Source organism: Bolinopsis microptera, chromosome 1 (genome assembly GCF_026151205.1).
Source record: "Bolinopsis microptera isolate Bmic1 chromosome 1, MBARI_Bmic_1.0, whole genome shotgun sequence".
In the NCBI taxonomy this organism is placed as follows: domain Eukaryota; kingdom Metazoa; phylum Ctenophora; class Tentaculata; order Lobata; family Bolinopsidae; genus Bolinopsis; species Bolinopsis microptera.
Genome location: NC_087072.1, coordinates 480,133 through 502,604, shown reverse-complemented (window position 1 = coordinate 502,604; position 22,472 = coordinate 480,133). Strand labels below are relative to the sequence as shown.

Sequence of the window (22,472 nt, the reverse complement as noted above, 5' to 3'; positions counted from 1 at the left end):
CTAATAATATTTCCTCAGTTGTGTCTTGTGTTGTCATGGTGATAATAATATTCCTTCAGTTGTGTCGGACAGGGAGCCCTGCTAGCCGTGATACCGAGTATAAAAACCAACGAGTTCATCACCACCAACGTTTCGAGAGGTTTCAGATCCTGGATTGGACTTCACAATCAGTGAGTACGACAGTTTGTTAGATTAATAACGGAAACCCTCCGACTGACTTAAGGGTTCCGCCTATTTGTTGTTCAATCTCAAATTGGCCCACCTCGACCTATATTTTGTTTAATTGCTGTGCTTTCAAAGAGTCTTGTGTTGTCATGGTGGTATAATATTATATTTTCAGGAACACCTCAACTCAAGCCTGGGAGTGGAGTGTAGTGAGCCGGGCTGCTTCCTTCAAGAACTGGGCCGCTGGAGAACCCAACAATCAGTTCTGGCCCTTCAGATCAGAAGAGTGTGCCGAGATAGAGGACGCTTCAGGGAAATGGAATGACGAGACTTGCAACTCTCTCCGCTCTTATGTCTGCCAGAAGAGTGAGTAGTAACCATAGTAACCATAGTAATAAGTAACCATAGTAATCAGGGATGGGAACTCTCCGTTCTTACGTCTGTCAGAAGAGTGAGTAGTAACCATAGTAACCAATAACCATATTAATAATGGGGGGGGGGGGGGGGGGGGGGGGGGGACAACTCTCTCCACTCTTATGTCCGCCAGAAGAGTGAGTAGTAACCATAGTAACCATAGTAACCATAGTAACCATAATAACCATAGTAACCATAGTAACCATAATAACCATAGTAATGGTGGTGGGCGGGCAACCCCAGTAATATGCTAGTGTTTACACATTTATTAAGACGGTGTTTACTGACCCTGACTCTGCAGCGATTGGATGCGACGCGAGCCAACTGAGTGGTTACACGCTACCAGCCAACGCAACATCCAGTATAGTTCCTGTCGGGAGTTCCGTTACCGTGGATACCAAGTGTCGGGTTGGATACCGCCCTGAGAACGCCACCACATCAACAACTTGTCAAGCAGACGGGACCTGGTCTTTTGACAACGTCAAGTGTACTGGTACGTCATATTCTAACACTGTAGCACAAATGTTAACCAACTGAGGGGGTTACCATAGTAACGGGGGTTAAATGAATCAGGTGGTTTCTTATTTAGACGATTGAGCAAGTTTTTATCAAGGTGTGTGAAACTAACGATTGCAAGTGAAATAATGGCCACCTAAACAAGGATTCAGTTTTGCTAAATGGCTAGGAACGGAAAGCGACTAAACATAATAATATAGTGTTTGCTGAAATCGTTCTGGCGATTAAATTGTTAACAAATTGTTCTCCGAGACGTTAAGCAATGGGCACATCGCCAAACGAATCAAACAAAAGGATATTTTTGTGACCTGGAAAACAATCGGGTGATTGCTGGGTACTGCAGGAAAAATTATATAACGCCCCATGGTTGAGCACTAAACTAGTTTAATACCATATTACACTAAAACAGCAACACAATCTGATTGCTCTTTATGGAATAATATTTTATTTAGACTTAAGCGCTAAATGTGTGATAGGTAGTGTGAGATTTGTGGAGATATGAGTAACGGAACTGCATTGTCATGGTAACAGTGCTTTATGGTCACCAAGCAACCGCTTTACCCCGATAGTTTGTATATCCTCCACGTGCTATTGAACTTATTTGTTAATCTTGGAGATTGTAGAGCAAATATCTTGCAATGAACACATCACCTGGATCTTATTAATTCCGGACAACGAACCGGAGGAAGTTGAATCTCGCACAGCGGGTCACAGGTTACCATGGTTACCAATTGTGCCAGGTTCAACCAACTGGGTAACCCTGATCCCTTTTATGAAATAAATAGGAAACGGTGAAAGTCAAAGCAGGGAAGATATTTAATTCATTATAGGTCTGAGTGTTGAGGTTGATAGATATAAAGCTGTATGGTCACTGCTCAGCTGCTCAAAACCGTCGCAACAAGTTTGATTAATTATAAAAGCCACACTCCGCCAGTGACAGGGGCGTAGTCGCCAGTGTAACCATGGTAACAGTAGTCGCCAGTGTAACCATGGTAACGCCAGTGGTATGGGCGTACGTTGACAATGTGTATTTGTATGGCCATCATATTAAGCTGAATATAGAGAGATAAGAGTCATGGTCACAGTGCCCACTCCCACTCTATGATCACAGTGCTCAGTACGCTCATTTGGTCACGTGACAAGAACTTTGCCACGTAAGATGAAGAACAAGAGCTGAAATGAAGACAACATGTCGAGTAGCTCCCTTTTAAAGATATATAATAAGGACACGTTTCCATAACAACGTTATGTCAGATAACCCACCCTAGTTCGAATACTACAATCTCACATAATATAGAGATAAATGTCTCATCACCATAAACAGCTAATTAATTTCAGAAATATTTTGTCGGGACCCCTCCAACTCCAGACTACACAACGGAAAGTTTTACGTGGACCCGCCTTCCTCGGTAAGATATTATATATATTATATAGAGTAAGATCAAGAGTTGCTATATTTCTTCCTCGGTAAGATATTATATATTATATAGAGTAAGATCAAGAGTTGCTATATTTTTTTCCCAGGTTGCAATTTGACAATGAACTTTCTAGAACACTTGAAGCCTTGTAAGAAACGTTTTCTGCTACTTTCTGATTAAACTCAGAATTCGAACAGGGCCAAAATTTTTCATTTTCATACTCTCAACTTGAAACAACTACTCTCTTCTTTACAATACTATAGTGTTGCCGAAATGAATGGTTGGGCGACTGTTATATGCTGATAGCTATTCATATAATTTGTATAATTAGTATAATTAGTATAATTAGTATAATTAGTATAATTAGTATATTTAGTATATTTAGTATAATCAGTATAATCAGTATACGCCCAAATAGTTAATTAATCATTTCTCACAACCGCTTCATCGGAACTCAAATTATCTGTTATATATAACAAATATATAGCAGCATATATTAAAGCTAAATACTTAATATTTAAATAAATCTAAATAATTTCTTTCAGCAAACCAGCTGCTAGTGGAAATAACTAACTTCCACAATATTCATGTTACCTACTCACTATTTCAGCCGTACGCAGTGGGCTCTAAGATCAGGTACCAGTGTGATATAGGGTACATGCTGCGAGGAAACGCTGTCAGTGACTGCAGGGACATGGACTCCAGGCTTCCCATCGGGGTCTGGGATCAACCTCCTATTTGCTTGAAAAGTGAGTGTAGTAACCTTAGTAACCATAGTAACCATAGTGTTTCTTTATACGGCACTTTTGTTAGGGTTGTTAAGATTACCTCCTATTTGCTTGAAAAGTGAGTGTAGTAACCATAGTAACCACAGTAACCATAGTGTTTCTTTATTCAGCACTTTTGTTAGGGTTGTTAAGATTACCTCCTATTTGCTTGAAAAGTGAGAGTAGTAACCATAGTAACCATAGTAACCATAGTGTTTCTTCCCACAAAGACAAACACCGGGCCCTGGGGTACTCTATGCTGTCTCGCGATAGACTCCCGCTCTGCGGGGTCTACCTGAAATAGATACGGGTCCCCATAAAAAAATGAAAAATGAGTATTAATAGCGATTAATAATGGATAAATTTTACTCTCATTGCGACGGCTGTCTAATAAACAGTGAAAACAAAGCTGGGTACAATACACAACCCAGCAAAAATCCAAATAAAAAATGTGGTCTTCACGGTCGCTTGTAGTGCTATTGAAGGAATATGCTGCGTGCTTATAATATAGCGGTATAACGGAATATTATTGATTGGGGACGGCGAGCAAGCATAAATGTTTAAATGAAGGAGTAAATGTTATGAAGGAGCAAATGTAAGTGCAATCCTCTGATGCAATATTGCAGTTATGAAAGCAATATGTTGCCGTGGTAATAGCTGCAGGATGACTGATTTATTTATGTCTTTATTCAAGGCTTACAATGGTTGGCTGCGAGACTGCACTAAAACTACCTTAAACTTATTCAAATGGTCGAATAAAAAGGCACTAGAACTACCTTAAACTTATTCAAATGGTCGAATAAAAAGTGAGATGAAGATGATTTAGTACTACAGGCGAGTACACACTAATCAGTATCAGTGGTTTGTAATATGCAATATCCATATTATCGTTTTCATATTCGACAATATCCATTGCCTATGCTGTGTGCAATCATCAGATTGACTGGAAAGGAGGAGTTATACACTCTGTTTTAGCACCAGAATCAGTTTAAAGTTAACCAGATTGTGCAAAGCAGTCCTGTGTAAGGTTCTCAACTGTATTTAAGAGTAATAGTAAGCTGGGTCTGTGTAAGGTTCTCAACTGTATTTAAGAGTAATAGTAAGCTGGGTCTGTGTAAGGTTCTCAACTGTATTTAAGAGTAATAGTAAGCTGGGTCTGTGTAAGGTTCTCAACTGTATTTAAGAGTAATAGTAAGCTGGGTCTGTGTAAGGTTCTCAACTGTATTTAAGAGTAAGAGTAAGCTGTGTGTTTCTCTCTTTACAAAATAGTTATAGTTGAGGCTTGTGCATTGTGCAATAGCTGCAGGAATGGTAGTGTTGTCATGGTAATGTTAGTGTTGTTATGGTAATAATATTGCAATGTTCGGGGGAAGAGATGCCGGAGTTATTGATTAGTTATCAGGGATATGTTATGTTAAAGGGAGGTTATGTTAAAGGGAGGTTAGAGGTCCCTATCTCACGAATATCACTCCTGAGTAACTTTAACGAAGGTAACTCCAAGTTATTTCCCATATGAAAGCATACCTGTTTCCTTATGAGCAACTAACTATCACGCTGGCCCTTGTCCTGTTCTCAGAGTGCCGATATGCCCGTATAGGCGGTTGTTTTTTATCTTTTCATTGGGCGCAGCTGTGATATTGGGGGGACCCTCTAGCCGTGTTGTCATGGTAACTATCACGTGACTTTTGTAAGTGCTTGCACCCTTGTCTTGCATATGAAATTGCACCTTTTCATCGTCCGTTAGGATATATACTACTACTACTATAAACGAATAGAAATAATACATTCTTAGCGTGAAAGCTGAGCAAAGTTTGAGCCTTAGTTTCATTGGTAACCAAGGTTCCATTGAGCCTAAACCTTAACGAGACAGCCAGAAACAAATTCGTCCTTATTTAACATCAAATTACTTGTAATAAAGTAGTGACTATTAACTGTCAATTAACTGTCGATTAACTCCTAATAAGCTGATAATAAGCTGGTAATTAACTGCTAATTAATGGAAATTAACTGGTAATTAACTGTTTTAATTAATTCCAGGTCCGGAATGTGAACCAGGCTGGGTGGCTCACAATAACTACTGTTATCGCTACGTGTCTGAGCTGATGACGTGGCACGACGCTGACACACGATGTCAAACACTGGGTGGAGACTGGGTGAGTTCTAGTAGTCATGGTAACTAGGTGTTACTAGTAGTCATGGTTACATGGTGTTACTAGTAGTCATGGTAACACGGTGTTACTTGTAGTCATGGTAACATGGTGTTACTAGTAGTCATGGTAACATGATGTTACTAGTAGTCATGGTAACATGGTGTTACTTGTAGTCATGGTAACACGGTGTTACTAGTAGTCATGGTAACACGGTGTTACTAGTAGTCATGGTAACACGGTGTTACTTGTAGTCATGGTAACATGGTGTTACTAGTAGTCATAGTAACATGGTGTTACTAGTAGTCATGGTAACATGGTGTTACTAGTAGTCATGGTAACACGGTGTTACTAGTAGTCATGGTAACACGGTGTTACTAGTAGTCATGGTAACATGGTGTTACTAGTAGTCATGGTAACATGGTGTTACTAGTAGTCATGGTAACATGGTGTTACTAGTAGTCATGGTAACACGGTGTTACTTGTAGTCATGGTAACATGATGTTACTAGTAGTCATGGTAACATGGTGTTACTTGTAGTCATGATAACATGGTGTTACTTGTAGTCATGGTAACACGGTGTTACTTGTAGTCATGGTAACACGGTGTTACTAGTAGTCATGGTAACACGGTGTTAAACACATAATCTGCTCGGAGTAAGACAACGGAGGACACATATTAAACTATAAAACTGTCGTTTATCTTGAGCCGCTCTCTATAACTATCCTGCTCTCGAGGATTATAACTATCCTGATTACCTCTGGCTCAAGCAGGTCTAGTTTATCCATATGTACCTAAGATAGGTACCTACTAAGAGTACCTTATGTGACAAGAGGATTTAGCCTCTAATACACGTGTGACAAGCGCTGTCAGCTGGTACAGATTAAATTAGCTGGCGGGACTATAAAATTATAATATTATTACTGAATGAATAAATTATACCAGAGACATTTGACATTGATGTCTGACTATCCCTTCGATTTGTAAAAGTTGAAGTTAATTTTATTATGCAAGTGTATAATAAAATTAAGTACTTATATTAATATAAAAACTTGTTTTGCTCTAAAATTAAGAAATCATTATAATTGAAGGCTAAACCCGCCCGTTCAACCAAGTCGCTCCTCAATGACAGTAAGTGTTACTAGTAGTCATGGTAACATGGTGTTACAATGACAGTAAGTGTTACTTGTAGTCATGGTAACCAAGTGCTGGCCACTCCTTTCTTTTGAAGGCGAAATCCCTAAGTTTAAATAGGTCATTTCTTAAGCTAAAATCTCTTGAATCTAGGTCGGATTAAGTTGAATTTTAGGGATGGGAATGCATACCTGGTTACCATTACTACAGCGGTACATTTATCTGATCGCAAGTCATCAAGTCATGACCCAACTAGATATATAGATATAAAAACGAGCACTACAAAGCTACAGCAGTATAACAATATAATACTAGTAGTACTACTAGTATAACAATATAATATCCACCTGTGGGTGAGAAAGTTAAGTGTGGAGTCCGGCTACTCACTACTAGTGACCAGTATTACTATGGTTACTATGGTTAACTACTACCACTACCATTTTCATTGCAGATAAACCTCTTGAGTGGCTGAAGTACAACCTTCGTGGCTAACTGCGGCTAACCTGCTTGATACAGTGCTACTAGTACTGATATATTCTGTTATATATACTATAGCTGGTTATGTAGTATCCTGTAGTGGTATCCCTCCCACAAAGACAGAGTTGAAACCGTAACGCTGTGTTACCATGACTACTAACACTAAACTAACCCTCACGTTACCATGACTACTAAACTAACCCTCACGCTGCGTTACCATGACTACTAACACTAAACTAACCCTCACGCTGCGTTACCATGACTACTAACACTAAACTAACCCTCACGCTGCGTTACCATGACTACTAACACTAAACTAACCCTCACGCTGCGTTACCATGACTACTAACACTAAACTAACCCTCACGCTGTGTTACCATGACTACTAACACTAAACTAACCCTCACGCTGTGTTACCATGACTACTAACACTAAACTAACCCTCACGCTGCGTTACCATGACTACTAACACTAAACTAACCCTCACGCTGCGTTACCATGACTACTAACACTAAACTAACCCTCACGCTGCGTTACCATGACTACTAACACTAAACTAACCCTCACGCTGCGTTACCATGACTACTAACACTAAACTAACCCTCACGCTGCGTTACCATGACTACTAACACTAAACTAACCCTCACGCTGCGTTACCATGACTACTAACACTAAACTAACCCTCACGCTGCGTTACCATGACTACTAACACTAAACTAACCCTCACGCTGCGTTACCATGACTACTAACACTAAACTAACCCTCACGCTGCGTTACCATGACTACTAACACTAAACTAACCCTCACGCTGCGTTACCATGACTACTAACACTAAACTAACCCTCACGCTGCGTTACCATGACTACTAACACTAAACTAACCCTCACGCTGCGTTACCATGACTACTAACACTAAACTAACCCTCACGCTGCGTTACCATGACTACTAACACTAAACTAACCCTCACGCTGCGTTACCATGACTACTAACACTAAACTAACCCTCACGCTGCGTTACCATGACTACTAACACTAAACTAACCCTCACGCTGCGTTACCATGACTACTAACACTAAACTAACCCTCACGCTGCGTTACCATGACTACTAACACTAAACTAACCCTCACGCTGCGTTACCATGACTACTAACACTAAACTAACCCTCACGCTGCGTTACCATGACTACTAACACTAAACTAACCCTCACGCTGCGTTACCATGACTACTAACACTAAACTAACCCTCACGCTGCGTTACCATGACTACTAACACTAAACTAACCCTCACGCTGCGTTACCATGACTACTAACACTAAACTAACCCTCACGCTGCGTTACCATGACTACTAACACTAAACTAACCCTCACGCTGCGTTACCATGACTACTAACACTAAACTAACCCTCACGCTGCGTTACCATGACTACTAACACTAAACTAACCCTCACGCTGCGTTACCATGACTACTAACACTAAACTAACCCTCACGCTGCGTTACCATGACTACTAACACTAAACTAACCCTCACGCTGCGTTACCATGACTACTAACACTAAACTAACCCTCACGCTGCGTTACCATGACTACTAACACTAAACTAACCCTCACGCTGTGCGTTTCAGAGCCGACTAGTACACTAATCCTCCTAATTTTCTCAATTTTCCTTTAATGGTACTCATGTCTTAGTATGTTTACATAAAGGGTTGGGAGATTTGTTTGAGACTTCTGAAAACTTAAGCAAACTATTTTAAGTCCTCATTTTAAAAATGTCAAAAATTGTCCGGAATAGTCCTCAAATTATGGACTTGTCCACCATTCGGAGCGCTGAGCCAAGAGGAAAAAAACTTTTGTCATGAATTTGATTGCAAACTGTTCCTTTTTGTCTCATCTAACTCCCGAACACCACAGTTAATGCTAAAAGTCCCAAGAGGTGCTCACAAATGGTCATTTCCCAGCTGGCCTGAAACCCAAAAATGGACGATAGGCCGAATTTGCATAAATTATGCAATTTTTTATGCGAAAGTCGCTAATTTTCTAGCTTTGATGGTTGCATATGTTTCTTGGTAAGTGTACTGACAGATCAAGGTAGGCAAAAATTTAAAATAATATGAAAATAGGACAAAATTACGCAGTTAAAGGTTAAAAAAAGGTGTGGCCCGAAAATGCTCCCAAAACATGCTGGACCATATCAAAAACCTCCATTTCAGTTCTCATTGTGAAGAATACTTTCCATTGTGTCTGTATATGGCTGATTTACAACTTGGGGCAGTCTAAACGTTTCAAAACTAGGATTCCATCATGGACGAAAACTATCACCTATTCTGGGATCATACCAAGATTTCTTCGCTATCTTTAACATCGAAAAAATGTTGCCCATCAAAAAGTCCTAAAAAAGTCTCCTAACCCTCTAGAAAATCATATTAAGAGATCAAAACCAGGGAAAACCAATGAGGTTAAACTGAGACAATTAGGAGGGTTTCTTATTGGGTAGTGTTTTTTGGGACACCCTGTCGCAAACTAACACTAAACTAACCCTCACACTGCGTTACCATGACTACTTTTTCAGAGCCGACTGGTAGCAATCAACAGCAGATCCGAGAACGCACTCTTGCAACAACTCTCTAACAAGACAACCAACATCTGGATAGGACTACACGACGTGTTAGTTTTCTTTTTCAGAATTTTATCCAAATCAAATAATGGTGTCTTTTCAAGCAAGCCAACCAGAACCCCTGTATGTCACGTGACCTGGCTATGTCACGTGACCTGGCTATGTCACGTGACCTGGCTATGTCACGTGACCTGGCTATGTCACGTGACCTGGCTATGTCACGTGACCTGGCTATGTCACGTGACCTGGCTATGTCACGTGACCTGGCTATATCACGTGAGCTGGCTATGTCACGTGACCTGGCTATGTCACGTGACCTGGCTATGTCACGTGACCTGGCTATGTCACGTGACCTGGCTATGTCACGTGACCTGGCTATGTCACGTGACCTGGCTATGTCACGTGTGACCTGGCTATGTCACGTGACCTGGCTATGTCACGTGACCTGGCTATGTCACGTGACCTGGCTATGTCACGTGACCTGGCTATGTCACGTGACCTGGCTATGTCACGTGACCTGGCTATGTCACATGTGACCTGGCTATGTCACGTGAGCAGTCAAAGTCCTGATTGGTTGGCCTTATTTTAAGCAGTTTTTTGAGAGATCACTGCTAAAAAACAAAGGACAGAACCCCTGTATACAGATAGGGAATTGTTAGAAAATAATAAGGCTAGACATTTCAGTAATAATACCGATATTTCAGGCCTTCCGAAGGTGTGTGGGAATGGGTCGATAGTTCGGCGGTGTCTTACAAGGTGAGCTAAATTCTTTGGTTAAACGTGCCCCGTTGTGTAGATGTTAAACAGAAAAACCCGCAGAATTTTAAGCTTAATAAATTACTACAGATGTTAACCAGAACCACCCCGCAGAACTTTAAGCTTAATAAAGTACTACAGATGTTAACCAGAACAACCCGCAGAATTTTAAGCTTAATAAAGTACTACAGAATGTGTTAACCAGAACAACCCCCCAGAATTTTAAGCTTAATAAAGTACAAAATATGTTAACCAGAACAAACCCGCAGAATTTTAAGCTTAATAAAGTACTACAGATGTTAACCAGAACAACCCCGCAGAATTTTAAGCTTAATAAAGTACTACAGAATATGTTAACCAGAACAAACCCGCAGAATTTTAAGCTTAATAAATTACTACAGATGTTAACCAGAACAACCCCGCAGAATTTTAAGCTTAATAAAGTACTACATATGTTAACCAGAACAAACCCGCAGAATTTTAACGACGGAGAGCCGAATAACGGGCTGTACGTGTGGGAGCAGGAGGACTGCGTGGAGATGGACCTGAGTACGGGACGGTGGAACGATGAGGGCTGCGACTCCTTCAGGGAGTTTATCTGTGAGAAGTTTGTGGCTAACTGAGATTCGGACTTTAGTATTACTGCTCTTTTACTGTGAAACATCGCCGTCTCGACCGTTTAACTTCTCGAAGTTTCTGCAATTTCTGCTGGCTTTAAAAATGATTAAGTTATTGCTTGTAATACGATATACGGCACACTTTGAATTTGCATTTTGCAAGTTAAAGTTGAGTGTTAAATGAAGCGGTCGTTGCGTACGATGTTTTACAGTGAAAAGATAACAGGGAGATAGATTTGCACTTTGCTGGTTTAGGAAGAAATATAAGATGTGGGTTGCTCTGGCAACCGTTACTCTAGTAACAGTTTCAAGAGTACATGTAATAATCAGTTTTTCGCAACTCAGAAGAAACGAAGATTTAAAATAACAACGATTTCAAATAAATTACATAGAGCACCGAAATTAAGGCCATAGAATTGTGTGATTTTGAGCTTTTGCTCTTTTGATAATGTAAATGTTCACTTGATAGATATTTTGTATGATTCTTTGTGAGTTTTTGTTAACCTTCGTCTCAACACATCGCCCCAAAGTAGTTATAAAAATGTAAGTTCATTACTTCCTCATAGCAAGAAGCAGGTTAGAGTTGTTACCATGACAACCAGTCTTAGAGTTGGTTTCAATACCTAAAACACCATGTTTATCTGAGGTTTGCTGCTATAGTAACATGTTTCCATGAAAACCAGTTCTTCACATTACACAATAGTCCGCTGGGCTCGAAGTCGTTTATCTGGCATACCCAGAATACAACACTTGTACTTTCAATGATCTAGTTTAACAAGAGCAAGTTTCATCGTTGTTCGTTACTGTCTCCGTATATTCCCAGCCTAGCCCTCCACACCTCAGCTGCCCTCTCGGCTGCTAGTTTAGGGTCTTTAGGCGGGGCCATCTGATCCGTGGCAACTTGCCAGAAATCCATAGCTTTGTCGGCTCTCTTGGCTGTCGGACCGTATTTCTCCAGAAGAGGCGTGCTCAGCTCCTTGTACAACTTGTCTCCACCTACACACGCTGAAATGATTCCCATATAAATTTTGCCGCCAGTTTTTATAATTTGTCTTACTCTTAGTCGCAGTGCAGATCGAAAACTTGTAGCATTACGTACAAAATATGACCATTGCCATTATATTACCATTGTCATGGTTTACATTATTGTACACATCACTCTAATTGAGGGGATCCTAAAATTTCCCTACCGGTGACTGAGCTTTTGATTATCTTGTCGAACTCGTTGATGTCCATCCTACCCATCTTGACCAGCTCTAGAATGATGTTGATCTCCTCGTCCTGCAGGTTGGAAGCGAACTCGTCCTCAGTGGCGTTGTAGAGGTCTTGAACTTGTCGTGTTAGCTCCATGCTTGTGTTGTGCTTCTCGATCTGAGGTTCGTTTTACGGTCAGTCTCTATAAAATTCAACGAAAGTTACAGTAGCCCAGTAGAGGTTCATAGTTCTCACTGACTATCATCAAATAAAGTTACCTCTTGTTTCATGCTAGACCAGTTCTCCCACAGCGGCTGCGTTCGTCCATAGTTGGAATGCTCTTTTGCCTTATAATTTTCTATTAGCTCCTGAATGTCTTCATTCATCGAAGTTTCCCTCTTATATCGCTTCTCCGCCGAGACCTTCTTAATCTGCTCGAGGTTGGTGGTTCGTTTGACAGCGAACTTGTCACTCACATCCTGTACTACCTTGTGGTGATCTTGGAGGGTTTTCTTGCAGGCAGTCTCCGAAATGTACCCATCAGTCCAGATGATGTCGACCAGCTTGGTTTTGATCTTATTGAGGACCTGGGTGGTTTTCACCTTTGTTCCCTCTCTCCTAGCATGAGACACCTGCAGTTTAGCTAGCAGGACACCCATTCGCTCGTCAAACTGACTCAGAATTTGATTGGTCACCTCGAATATCTTCCTGGAAAATGTTGTCTCGTAATTGATAACAATGAACTGAGAGTGGATCGTGCATGTAATGTGAAATATTATCAACAAAGATGTTTATCATCAGAGAAAGGTGATCAAACTGCAACTCACTGGCGCACTTCGTTGATAGCTTGATCTCCATCGAGTATGAAATCCTTTTTCTTTTCTTCTCTTATGACGGCCTGATGATTTGTAATACTACGATTCAGGAAATGTTTCATTTTATTTGCATCTGGTAAAAGTATGGGACGATAAGCCCAACAATCGGAGTTCTTGTGGATAAACATAACTGGCCCCCGGCCCCAAGCTGCCTTACCAGTTACCAGGGTCTTACGTTGTTTCTGTAAATTATAACTTCTCAAACTCACGTATTTCTGCTCGATGGTCTGAATTGCTTTCTGCTGTTTCTTGTTCAGTGGTTTGGAACCAGAGGTGACCGCCACAGCATCAATCTCAGTCTTCTCTGACCTGTTCAGTACCCTGAGCTCCTCATTGTGCTGTAACCTCAACATCTCCACTCGCTTCACCACCCTCATTCTGTTCATGAATAGCATGTTGATAACTCCCAGCGCTTGGTGCTGATGTATTGCCATCATTTGCTCTCGGTCTCTGAAGCAACAACATGACGTGAGCATGACAAAATTGTACAGTAAACATTTAAACTAGCAAATCAGCAGCTTGCAACATGCGTGGATTGAGGTTTTAAACGTAGGAGTGCTAGAACTGACTTAACATGAATGTAAATGGCAGTAAATTGTGTAAACAACTCCACGCTACTGAAGATGAGTGTGAAATGTAAGGACTTATGACCAACATTTCAGTAAGGCTACTGAAGATGAGTGTGAAATGCAAGGAGCCACATCTCAGTAAGCTACTGAAGATGAGTGTGAAATGTAAGGACTTATGACAAACATTTCAGTAAGGCTACTAAAGATGAGTGTGAAATGTAAGGACTCACATCTCAGTAAGGCCGCTCTGGGTCTGGAGGACCTCCTTGACTGCGTCCTCCTGTTCTCCCAGTAACTCCTCCTGATCTGCACTCTGTCTCCTGATCTCCCTGTCCAGCCTCTCCCTCACAGCCTCGTTCTCGTCCAGCTGCTTCTCTATCTCCTTCTTCAGTACCCCAATTCTTTCAGCTGGTGGAATGTGTTGGGTTGGGTTTTTTGTAACTCATAAAATTTTATCCCTCTGCTCAATCATGTATCCCTCTACTTCATTCATCGTAAGGATAGTTTTATGTTAGCGGAATCTTTACTAATACTAAGTGTTATGGGATTCAACAATAAGAAGAAATTTCCGCAGTCCAAAATTCTAAAGTGTCAGCTGGAATTTTCAGAAAATTAACCCTGAATACCTCTGTGCTTTGCCATATCTTCCTGGAATTTTTTTGACTTCTTGTCTAACATCGCACCGTCCATATTTTTCTCAAGTTTTATTGTTCCAATCGCATCCGACAGAATATCCTGATAATATCTGAAAAATTCCGTGTAAATTATTTTGTTTTATAAATGATATGTTGTTCTTATTAGTGAGCTAAATAACATGCGTGTTTGCAGCGAATGCGTGCGGAGTGCGGCTCTTTTAGACAATCGAATGTTTCTCATCTGTTCCTGAGCCAAGTTATGTTGACGTTCCAAATTGTCGCTACCATTAATATTCAAGTGATTCACCCGAGATATATTAACCAAATTAACCAAATTTGAATCTTTCTACAGGAAAATTCTTACCTGCGTTTTCCGTCTATCCTCTCCTGGATCAACTTTTCGTACGACTCTCCCTCCTTGACGTCTATCCGTTTGATAGCCAGCATCTTGTCAAGTCTGACGGTCTGCTGCAGCTCGTGCAGAGTCTGGATGTAGCGTGATGGTTCGATGAGACCGTCCACTGCAGCCTGGTAAGACTGGTTAGCAGTTGAAGCTATCTCCGTGTTTCTCTTCCAGGTCTTTATCCGTTTCATCTCTGTCACACGCTCCTTTGCGCAACTCGTCTGCTTAACTCCAAGCTTCTGGTCGAATTCTGAAAACTTGGATGTGAAATTTTAATACTTCATCCCTGATATCAACTTGGCTGATGTTTTCATTTTCTCTAGAATACAAGTCTGTAACGTTGGTTGAGTCCAAATTCCGTAACTATGGTAACTAGTAGTATTCCGTAATAGCTTTCTAACCTTCTGAGAGTTTGGTGTCAGCGGCCCGGATCCTATCTTCGAAGGTTTTAACCAACTTGGTAACTATAGATCCACTCAATTTAGCCGTAGTTTTCAGGTCATTTAGCATCAATTTGAATTTCTGTATCATGACCTCTACTTCTTCCGGCTCCTACACAGAGAACATGTTATAATCTATAGAAGACACGAAAACGAACTAGCCTTTAGGTTCTTTCAACATGAACAGAAATTTCATGTGCTACTGGTTCTTCTGTTGGCAGTGTTCCAAAGTTGTACTTACGTAGACGGCGCTAGGGAACTGTAGGCAGCCAGCTTTCTTCATAACTTCAAATCTTCCTGTTTGAGCCTTGGACGCAGACACGTATTCTCCGTTGATAATTTCGCATAACATTGTGAGATTCTCAACCAGTTTTTCTTCCATAAACTCGATCTGATAAATCACAGCAATTATTTTACGATTGTGATAGTATGGTACAAAAAGTGATGTGTCAAAGCTAAACAATTTGTCATCATATAGGAAGCTGAAACTACCTCTTCGTTTTTGAGTGGTGTCTTCTCAGTTAGCTGTAGTCTGAGACTCTCCCGAATGTCAAGCATTTCCGTCTCCAGATCCATGGCAGCTTGGTACCTTAGCTCCTCGATGTGGTTTGCTTGAAGGGAGTCTCCAGTCATCCTCTCGTAATCCTGTCGTTATTGGATCGTTTAGTTTATTGCCTTAGTTAGGTTACCGTGTCTAATAAGATAGCGTTGCTATATGTGGTTATGTGTTGATTGTTTTGGCCGTGGCCGTCCAGTAAATACAGATTAGAAACCATGATATTTCATAATCAGGTAAACTTGTTAATTGCATTACTAAAGGACAGAGTAGTTTTCGGATCTGAATATAGTTGCAAACTGGCCCTGTAAATAGCAAAGACGAATCGCTGTTGAATACAAAAGGGGCAAGGTTCTTACGCGAATCGAAGCTGCTATTTTGCTTCTCCACTCCGATTCGGTTTCCCTCAATCGGGCACTAAACTCGTCGGACATTTCTTGTTTATGCTCAGGTTCGATCATCTTCTGTTGCACCAAGCTGTCCAGGTAGATGTTGATGAGGTTTAGGAAGATTATTCTGTACTGATTTTGTAGGTCTTCTTCGTACTTTACGATCTTGGTGAATTCTTGGGATATCGTAGCCATCTGCATTTGTACACTGAAGGGTAAACCGTTAGTATAACCGTTAGTATAGAGCAAACGTCGTGAGTTGGAAGTTCAGTGAATGTAGTCTCTGTACTGATAGAATATTAATATGGGACAGTACCACTTACCAAGAATCCTGAGCCAGAGCGTCGATCATGCCGTCATTGTCAGCCTCCTCTCCCAGGTCTATGGTAGACTGTCTTCTTACCCAGGACAGAGGTCTTGACTTAGGGTCTGCTGATAGAATCGTTTGCTGTGGACCAACTCCCTGGAAGGTGATTGGTAAAGGTTGAGAAACTTCTCTTAAATGACATGACTAAGGGGCAACTATTTTGATTACATTTAATGTGGTACTGCTAGTAATACACAAGGACTCACGGGCGGAACAATCTCCGAGTAGGTGTCAGGATCCTGTTTGGTCCCCATCTCCTCCATCTCCTCGGGCTGAAGTCCCGACTCTGCTATTCTTTGAGCGTCCGCCTATTAAGAGATCATTTGTTATCATTGTAGTAGTTGTAGCCACTTGTCTTGATGATATTGGTTTTAAAGTGAAGAGCACCTCTTATCAATCTTATTAATTTTATTGATGTTACCTTGGTGTACATGGCAGGGAAGTTTCTCCTGATGATGAAAAGGATGAAAACCCCGAGGAAGAATCCCAACATGACTCCGAAGATGACAGCCATGGCAAGCCACAGGTCATTGTATTGGTTGCCATCCTGCTCGATGAAGAGCGCCACCGAGTTTGAGTCCGTATTCATGCTACATGGGACTCTACTGCGGGCTGTTTTGCTTGTTTAAATAAAAAATAAACATTCATTTTTCATAATTTCGGGCAGATAATGTCGAACAAAGCTTCCTGCTACTAATAAAACGTTTGGCAAATTAAAATTTGGTCGAAACAAGGCTTAAAACGATGAAATTGCCAACAATTAACATTGATTTTGCAAGAGCAGTGATTATCAACCATAGCAACTGTAATTTGGAAACACTAGCATGCAAAGTTTTGGAAAGCACGTATCATACGGTGCCCACGTGACCAGTGTTGCTTGCTTGCAGTACAACTCGCATCTGCTTTATGCAATCAGAACAAGATCTTCAGAACATTATTCCGAGAGACTAGTACAGTGTGACAAGCTCGCTCAATGTACTTTTATTTTCTGTCTGATTATATGAGGAGAGAAAGCAAGCAGAGTTGTCGCAAACTACATCGCAGCTATCACCACGTTCTGTGTAACTTCAGGGGACATGTGTTGGTGCTACTAGTGTAGTAGTTGCGTAAAGCAACGGAGTTATCATGTAATCTAATTGTAAACAATATGCCAGGTCTTATGCTGCAGAATCTTCGTCAATCTTTCGTCAATTCTACCTCAATTTTATCTTCTTAACAGTTATGATATTCATTATATGATTGTAAATTACATCTTCAGCCTTATCACAATTCATTAAAAGACGTAACAATTTAGCTTGGTTTTAACAGCATTATCATTGTAAGGAAGGTAATGGCGGTTAGGAACGCAGCACTGTGTTGCACACTCGTCACTCTCATGTGAGTACATTAGCACATTCCTTACTATCGTTACATTAGCACAATCCTTACTATCGTTACATTAGCACATTCCTTACTATCGTTACATTAGCACAATCCTTACTATCGTTACATTAGCACAATCCTTACTATCGTTACATTAGCACATTCCTTACTATCGTTACATTAGCACATTCCTTACTATCGTAGTAGAGAAAACAACACTCTGATGTTGAAGACAAATGGGCTATGCTTGCCCTTCACTTTCAACCAGATCCTTAGATTTCACAATTCATTTTACAGCAGTAGTACTGACAACATTCACTATCACAGGTTGTTCATCATGCAGACCACTCCAATACCTTTCACTAACGCTTCATCTTCTTCAAATACATCTTCCTCTTCAACTACAACTTCTTCCTCAACTTCTTCTTCCTCAACTTCTTCTTCCTCAACTACAACTTCTTCCTCAACCTCTTCTTCCCCAACCTCATCTCCCACAAGTAACTCATCTCTCACATATTGTCACAACTTTATTTTTCACAACTTTATTTGTAAATAAAAATATATAACATACTATGCTTTCAGATAATCATACAAGTTCGGAATCGCCCGGAGGGGAGGCAGTTGGAGATGTATCTAAGTTCTGTAAGATTAACCGCACAGAAACTGATACTTGTTTCCTTGGAGACAAGTTTACCCGGGGGTGCTGTGAGAAGCAACACTTTTGCTGTGGCAACGTTAAAGATGCAGTCTGTTGTCACAAGTAAGTTACTGTTGTCACAAGTAAGTTACTGTAGTCACAAGTAAGTTACTGTAGTCACAAGTAAGTTACTGTAGTCACAAGTAAGTTACTGTTGTCACAAGTAAGTTACTGTAGTCACAAGTAAGTTACTGTAGTCACAAGTAAGTTACTGTTGTCACAAGTAAGTTACTGTTGTCACAAGTGAGTTACTGTTGTCACAAGTGAGTTACTGTTGTCACAAGTAAGTTACTGTAGTCACAAGTAAGTTACTGTAGTCACAAGTGAGTTACTTTATTAGTAGCTAGCGTTGCCTGTTGGCGCTCCTACCCCGCCGAAAATGTAGACTGTAGAGGATACGCCGGTAAAATCTCTAAAAAAGTGTGTTTCTGGAGCAAAACGCGCAATTTTGCTAGTACCTTAGTTCAGTTTTTCAAAATTGTCCCACATTCAAACGACGATTTGGCGCCCCCCCCCCTGCACTGGTGGGTAGTACTCCTCAATAAGTTACTTTTAAAAAGAAAGGCTTTATCTAAGAGGCCCACGAAAGGACAGAACGAAGATACTCTGTATTACAATGTATATCTACCTCTGGTACATTGTGTAATGATATGTTGTTAGTCCACCTCTTATCTAAGAAAAGCTCCCTTGGAGGGGGATTATTTAAAACATATAAGTGATACGAAAAGTTTGTTTTTTAGCAGGAGCTTTCAAAATACATGTGTAAATCGTGATAAGCTCCCTATTAAAAGCTACTTAATCTCAGGACGTCGGAGTGTAAGTTTGACCAGTACGGAAAGTCGTTCTACTGTCACCACCAACATTGGATCTCCCTGACCTCCATCCCTGCTTACTGGCTGGTAACCCTGGTAACCTACCTGGTCCTGAATAGGAAGCTGAGGAGAATGGGACAGAAGAGTGTGATGGTGGGCAGCTCGGGGTTAGCTAACGGCAATGTTCAGTTCACTGTCACTAACCCTACCTTCACTACCGCTACTTAGTTCCCTGGTTACTGGCTGGTAACCCTGGTAACCTACTACTTAGTTCCCTGGTTACTGGCTGGTAACCCTGGTAACCTACTACTTAGTTCCCTGGTTACTGGCTGGTAACCCTGGTAACCTACTACTTAGTTCCCTGGTTACTGGCTGGTAACCCTGGTAACCTACTACTTAGTTCCCTGGTTACTGGCTGGTAACCCTGGTAACCTACTACTTAGTTCCCTGGTTACTGGCTGGTAACCCTGGTAACCTACCTACTTAGTTCCCTGGTTACTGGCTGGTAACCCTGGTAACCTACTACTTAGTTCCCTGGTTACTGGCTGGTAACCCTGGTAACCTACCTACTTAGTTCACACAGTTTGTTTTCTATCCTAATTATATGATCATAAAATATACCACTATATTCTGTGATTCTGCTATATAATTATTTATATTATTCAACAATTAATTATCCCTGCTTGTTGCCCCCTGACTATAAAAGATTCACTGTTATGTATAAATAATATACTGTATATATGTTTGGATCAGGCCGAGGAACATTTTGGAATCTGTTAAATTATTTTATAGTTTTCTGTAGATAAGACACATTATTACAATATTATTTAATTCGAAGCTTAACATTTTGTTTTCAATTCTGAATTAAAAGAAATTGCTTAGAAGTTTGATCTTGCCAATTTCCAGATTCAATCGATTGGTAATGTTTTTATTACAATCAATAATTTGAATTTCTCGACTAAGAATAAATCTTTCTCACAAATAACTATGATTTAAGCAAGGGACAAAGTCTAAGAACAAGAAATATTAAAAAAGAACAAGAAATATTAAAAAAGAACAAGAAATATTAAAAACAGACGCACTGGCAGCGGTTTGAAGGACAGATATGAGGATTAAAATGAGCTTTACGTTTTTTGCAGTGTGGTCCAGCATTTGCTGGTAAGTGTAATGGTATGTTGTTAGTCGAATGGTATGTTGTTAGTGTAGTGGTATGTTGTTAGTCTGGTACAGGGACGTAGCCAGGATTTTTTTTATAATACCCCTTGGCCCCCCCCCCCCCCCCCTTGGCTACGTGCCTGGGTGTATGTCCCATAAGCGTTCATACACGACACATCTTACAACACTTACCATCATCCATATTACACATTCTGATTCCTCCTGCGACCTGCATCCTCCCATAGGACTGCCACACCCCAGAGGTAGGCAAAGCATCCACATGCTATCCTCTCGTGGGCCACCCAGGCCCAGCCTCTCTAAAAAAACGTTCTTAATTCAAAATTCTCCAGGATTATTGATCTGATAATCGTCAATTGATATCGGAGTTAAGTGATAAATAGTAATTGAAGGAATAGGGGGGGGGGGGAGGTATTACTTATGTAATATGTTAGGATTAAAAAAGGGGTCAAGGGTCATGGGTTGTCATGGCTTATTTAGGGATAGTGTACATTTACATATGATTGTGTAAATCTTTCAAATCAAGAGCTTACCGGTATCAATTCTCGGTTCGACAGCGTAACTAACAGAAGCTGTATGATAACTTGGAAATTTGATCCTAGCTGCATCCAGACCCCACTGTGCAGCACATTGACCCATAGCACCGTGGGAGAATTTATACTCCGCAACTTGAACATTGTTGCATGAAACTACCAGACTGTCTGATCTTTCTGATATTCTCCAAGTTTTATTCTGCTCCTCTGGAATATTACCCGAGAAGCTTTGCCACGGCATTGACCAGTCTGAGCACATCCCTACACGATACGTGTATTCATTTCCGCTGAAGAGAAGAGCGAAAGCACTGATTTTCTTGTAATTTGTCTCATCAAAGATCATGACAAAAACCCTTTCCCCGGTCTCCCAGCTGGTATCATCAGATCTTATCAACAGATCCTCCTTCTCTAGGTCCACGTAGATAAAGGTATCTCGGGTGACCGGAGTGAAAATAGGGCCTGGAGAAATAATATGATGTTATGTAATGATAAACTACATACTAAACTCTGAGACAATCAAAGCTGTAATATCTCAGCTCAATACTAGAACAGACTTTTTGAACACACGTTTTTGTAACCCCTGATTAGAAGGTGAAAGGGAGGGGGGGGTGAAACCTCACCTGTGTTAATTCCATTACATCCCACAAGCAAGACCACAAATATGACTAACTTGAATCTCATTCTGTAAAAATATCGTTTAGCAATTTATCTATACGATCAAAATTAATGTCACGCATTGAACGACGCTATAAAAATGGTACACTACGGCGGAGGACCCTACGGCGGAGGACCCTTATAGCGAAACTTTCCCAAATGGGGGACAATATGCGGAGCCACATAAACAACTCTGTAAACGACAAAACTGGTGCTTGGTTGCGCTTAACTGGGTCCCTGGCCCCAGACCCAACCTCTTCTCAGATACTACCTCTCCTAAGGTTAAGGAGTAACGAGTTAGATGGTCCTGCAATATTGGACAATAGCTGCTGAGCTGATAATATGGAGGCCCCCGAGAAAAGGGACGCTATTTTTACTTTTAGTAGACTGGGACAGATTCTATTATGTTAGTAGTACTAGTATTAAAAACTAGATCATTACTGAGCTGTTGAAGCAGGGGTTGTTGGTGCTCGTTAACAATGGGTATGCTCTGCCCACAAATATTATGCGCATAACATGAGCATTGAGCATAACAATTTAACATTGGCAACGTCTTTTATGGTAAGAGTTATATTCTGACCACAGAGCCCTGCGTGTCCCTTCGTTCAAGATAGATTATACAATATACTTTGTTAGTCTTCTAGGTTTCGGTGACGAAGGTCTCTGCTTCAATAGTCAGAGAGGTGCCACCGAAGAGAAATAAAGCTCATATTGAAACAAGAACAGTGTGTGAGTGGTATTACATAGTTAGATGGTGCTGTCAGATCTTTTAGGGAAATTGTCTTGTAGTGA

At 40.7% G+C, this 22,472-nt stretch overlaps 5 protein-coding genes across 6 annotated transcripts in view; 3 read left to right on the top strand and 2 right to left on the bottom strand.

The window, feature by feature from the left end:
- LOC134825402 (C-type mannose receptor 2-like) overlaps window positions 1-11,524 on the top strand; it is a 63,735-nt gene extending 52,211 nt beyond the window's left edge. Inside the window, exons 4-12 of the mRNA XM_063837581.1 lie at window positions 60-170; window positions 341-531; window positions 881-1,072; window positions 2,434-2,504; window positions 3,124-3,262; window positions 5,318-5,433; window positions 9,604-9,698; window positions 10,353-10,404; window positions 10,881-11,524. Coding sequence (XP_063693651.1) covers window positions 60-170; window positions 341-531; window positions 881-1,072; window positions 2,434-2,504; window positions 3,124-3,262; window positions 5,318-5,433; window positions 9,604-9,698; window positions 10,353-10,404; window positions 10,881-11,027 — 1,114 coding nt within the window. The 3' untranslated portion in view covers window positions 11,028-11,524. The remainder of the gene's footprint in view (window positions 1-59; window positions 171-340; window positions 532-880; window positions 1,073-2,433; window positions 2,505-3,123; window positions 3,263-5,317; window positions 5,434-9,603; window positions 9,699-10,352; window positions 10,405-10,880) is intronic.
- The window catches only part of LOC134816918 (transcription activator BRG1-like), a 762,051-nt gene that overhangs the window by 299,067 nt on the left and 440,512 nt on the right, over window positions 1-22,472 (bottom strand). The gene's annotated exons all lie outside the window — the stretch shown is intronic.
- Window positions 11,379-22,472, bottom strand: part of LOC134815964 (coiled-coil domain-containing protein 141-like) — a 59,899-nt gene continuing 48,805 nt past the window's right edge. Inside the window, exons 2-16 of the mRNA XM_063824604.1 lie at window positions 16,871-17,063; window positions 16,656-16,757; window positions 16,406-16,545; window positions 16,053-16,290; window positions 15,630-15,782; window positions 15,379-15,528; window positions 15,099-15,249; window positions 14,659-14,947; window positions 14,286-14,404; window positions 13,890-14,067; window positions 13,300-13,540; window positions 13,043-13,113; window positions 12,494-12,923; window positions 12,212-12,392; window positions 11,379-12,026 (exon numbers count right to left, since the gene is read on the bottom strand). Of these exons, the coding sequence (XP_063680674.1) occupies window positions 11,809-12,026; window positions 12,212-12,392; window positions 12,494-12,923; window positions 13,043-13,113; window positions 13,300-13,540; window positions 13,890-14,067; window positions 14,286-14,404; window positions 14,659-14,947; window positions 15,099-15,249; window positions 15,379-15,528; window positions 15,630-15,782; window positions 16,053-16,290; window positions 16,406-16,545; window positions 16,656-16,757; window positions 16,871-17,038 (2,829 nt within the window). The 5' untranslated portion in view covers window positions 17,039-17,063 and the 3' untranslated portion in view covers window positions 11,379-11,808. The remainder of the gene's footprint in view (window positions 12,027-12,211; window positions 12,393-12,493; window positions 12,924-13,042; window positions 13,114-13,299; window positions 13,541-13,889; window positions 14,068-14,285; window positions 14,405-14,658; window positions 14,948-15,098; window positions 15,250-15,378; window positions 15,529-15,629; window positions 15,783-16,052; window positions 16,291-16,405; window positions 16,546-16,655; window positions 16,758-16,870; window positions 17,064-22,472) is intronic.
- Window positions 17,772-20,163, top strand: LOC134820916 (uncharacterized). Its single transcript, XM_063831574.1, has 4 exons — window positions 17,772-17,826; window positions 18,139-18,308; window positions 18,394-18,571; window positions 19,314-20,163. The coding sequence occupies exons 1-4, from the start codon at window positions 17,780-17,782 to the stop codon at window positions 19,546-19,548; spliced, it is 630 nt and encodes a 209-aa protein (XP_063687644.1). The 5' UTR covers window positions 17,772-17,779; the 3' UTR covers window positions 19,549-20,163.
- LOC134826030 (uncharacterized) overlaps window positions 20,364-22,472 on the top strand; it is a 32,341-nt gene continuing 30,232 nt past the window's right edge. For both annotated transcript variants that reach the window (XR_010161649.1, XM_063838292.1), the window contains exon 1: window positions 20,364-20,478. Coding sequence is in view for 1 of the 2 variants with exons in the window: in XM_063838292.1 (XP_063694362.1) it covers window positions 20,426-20,478 (53 nt within the window). In the remaining variant the exon portion in view is untranslated. The remainder of the gene's footprint in view (window positions 20,479-22,472) is intronic.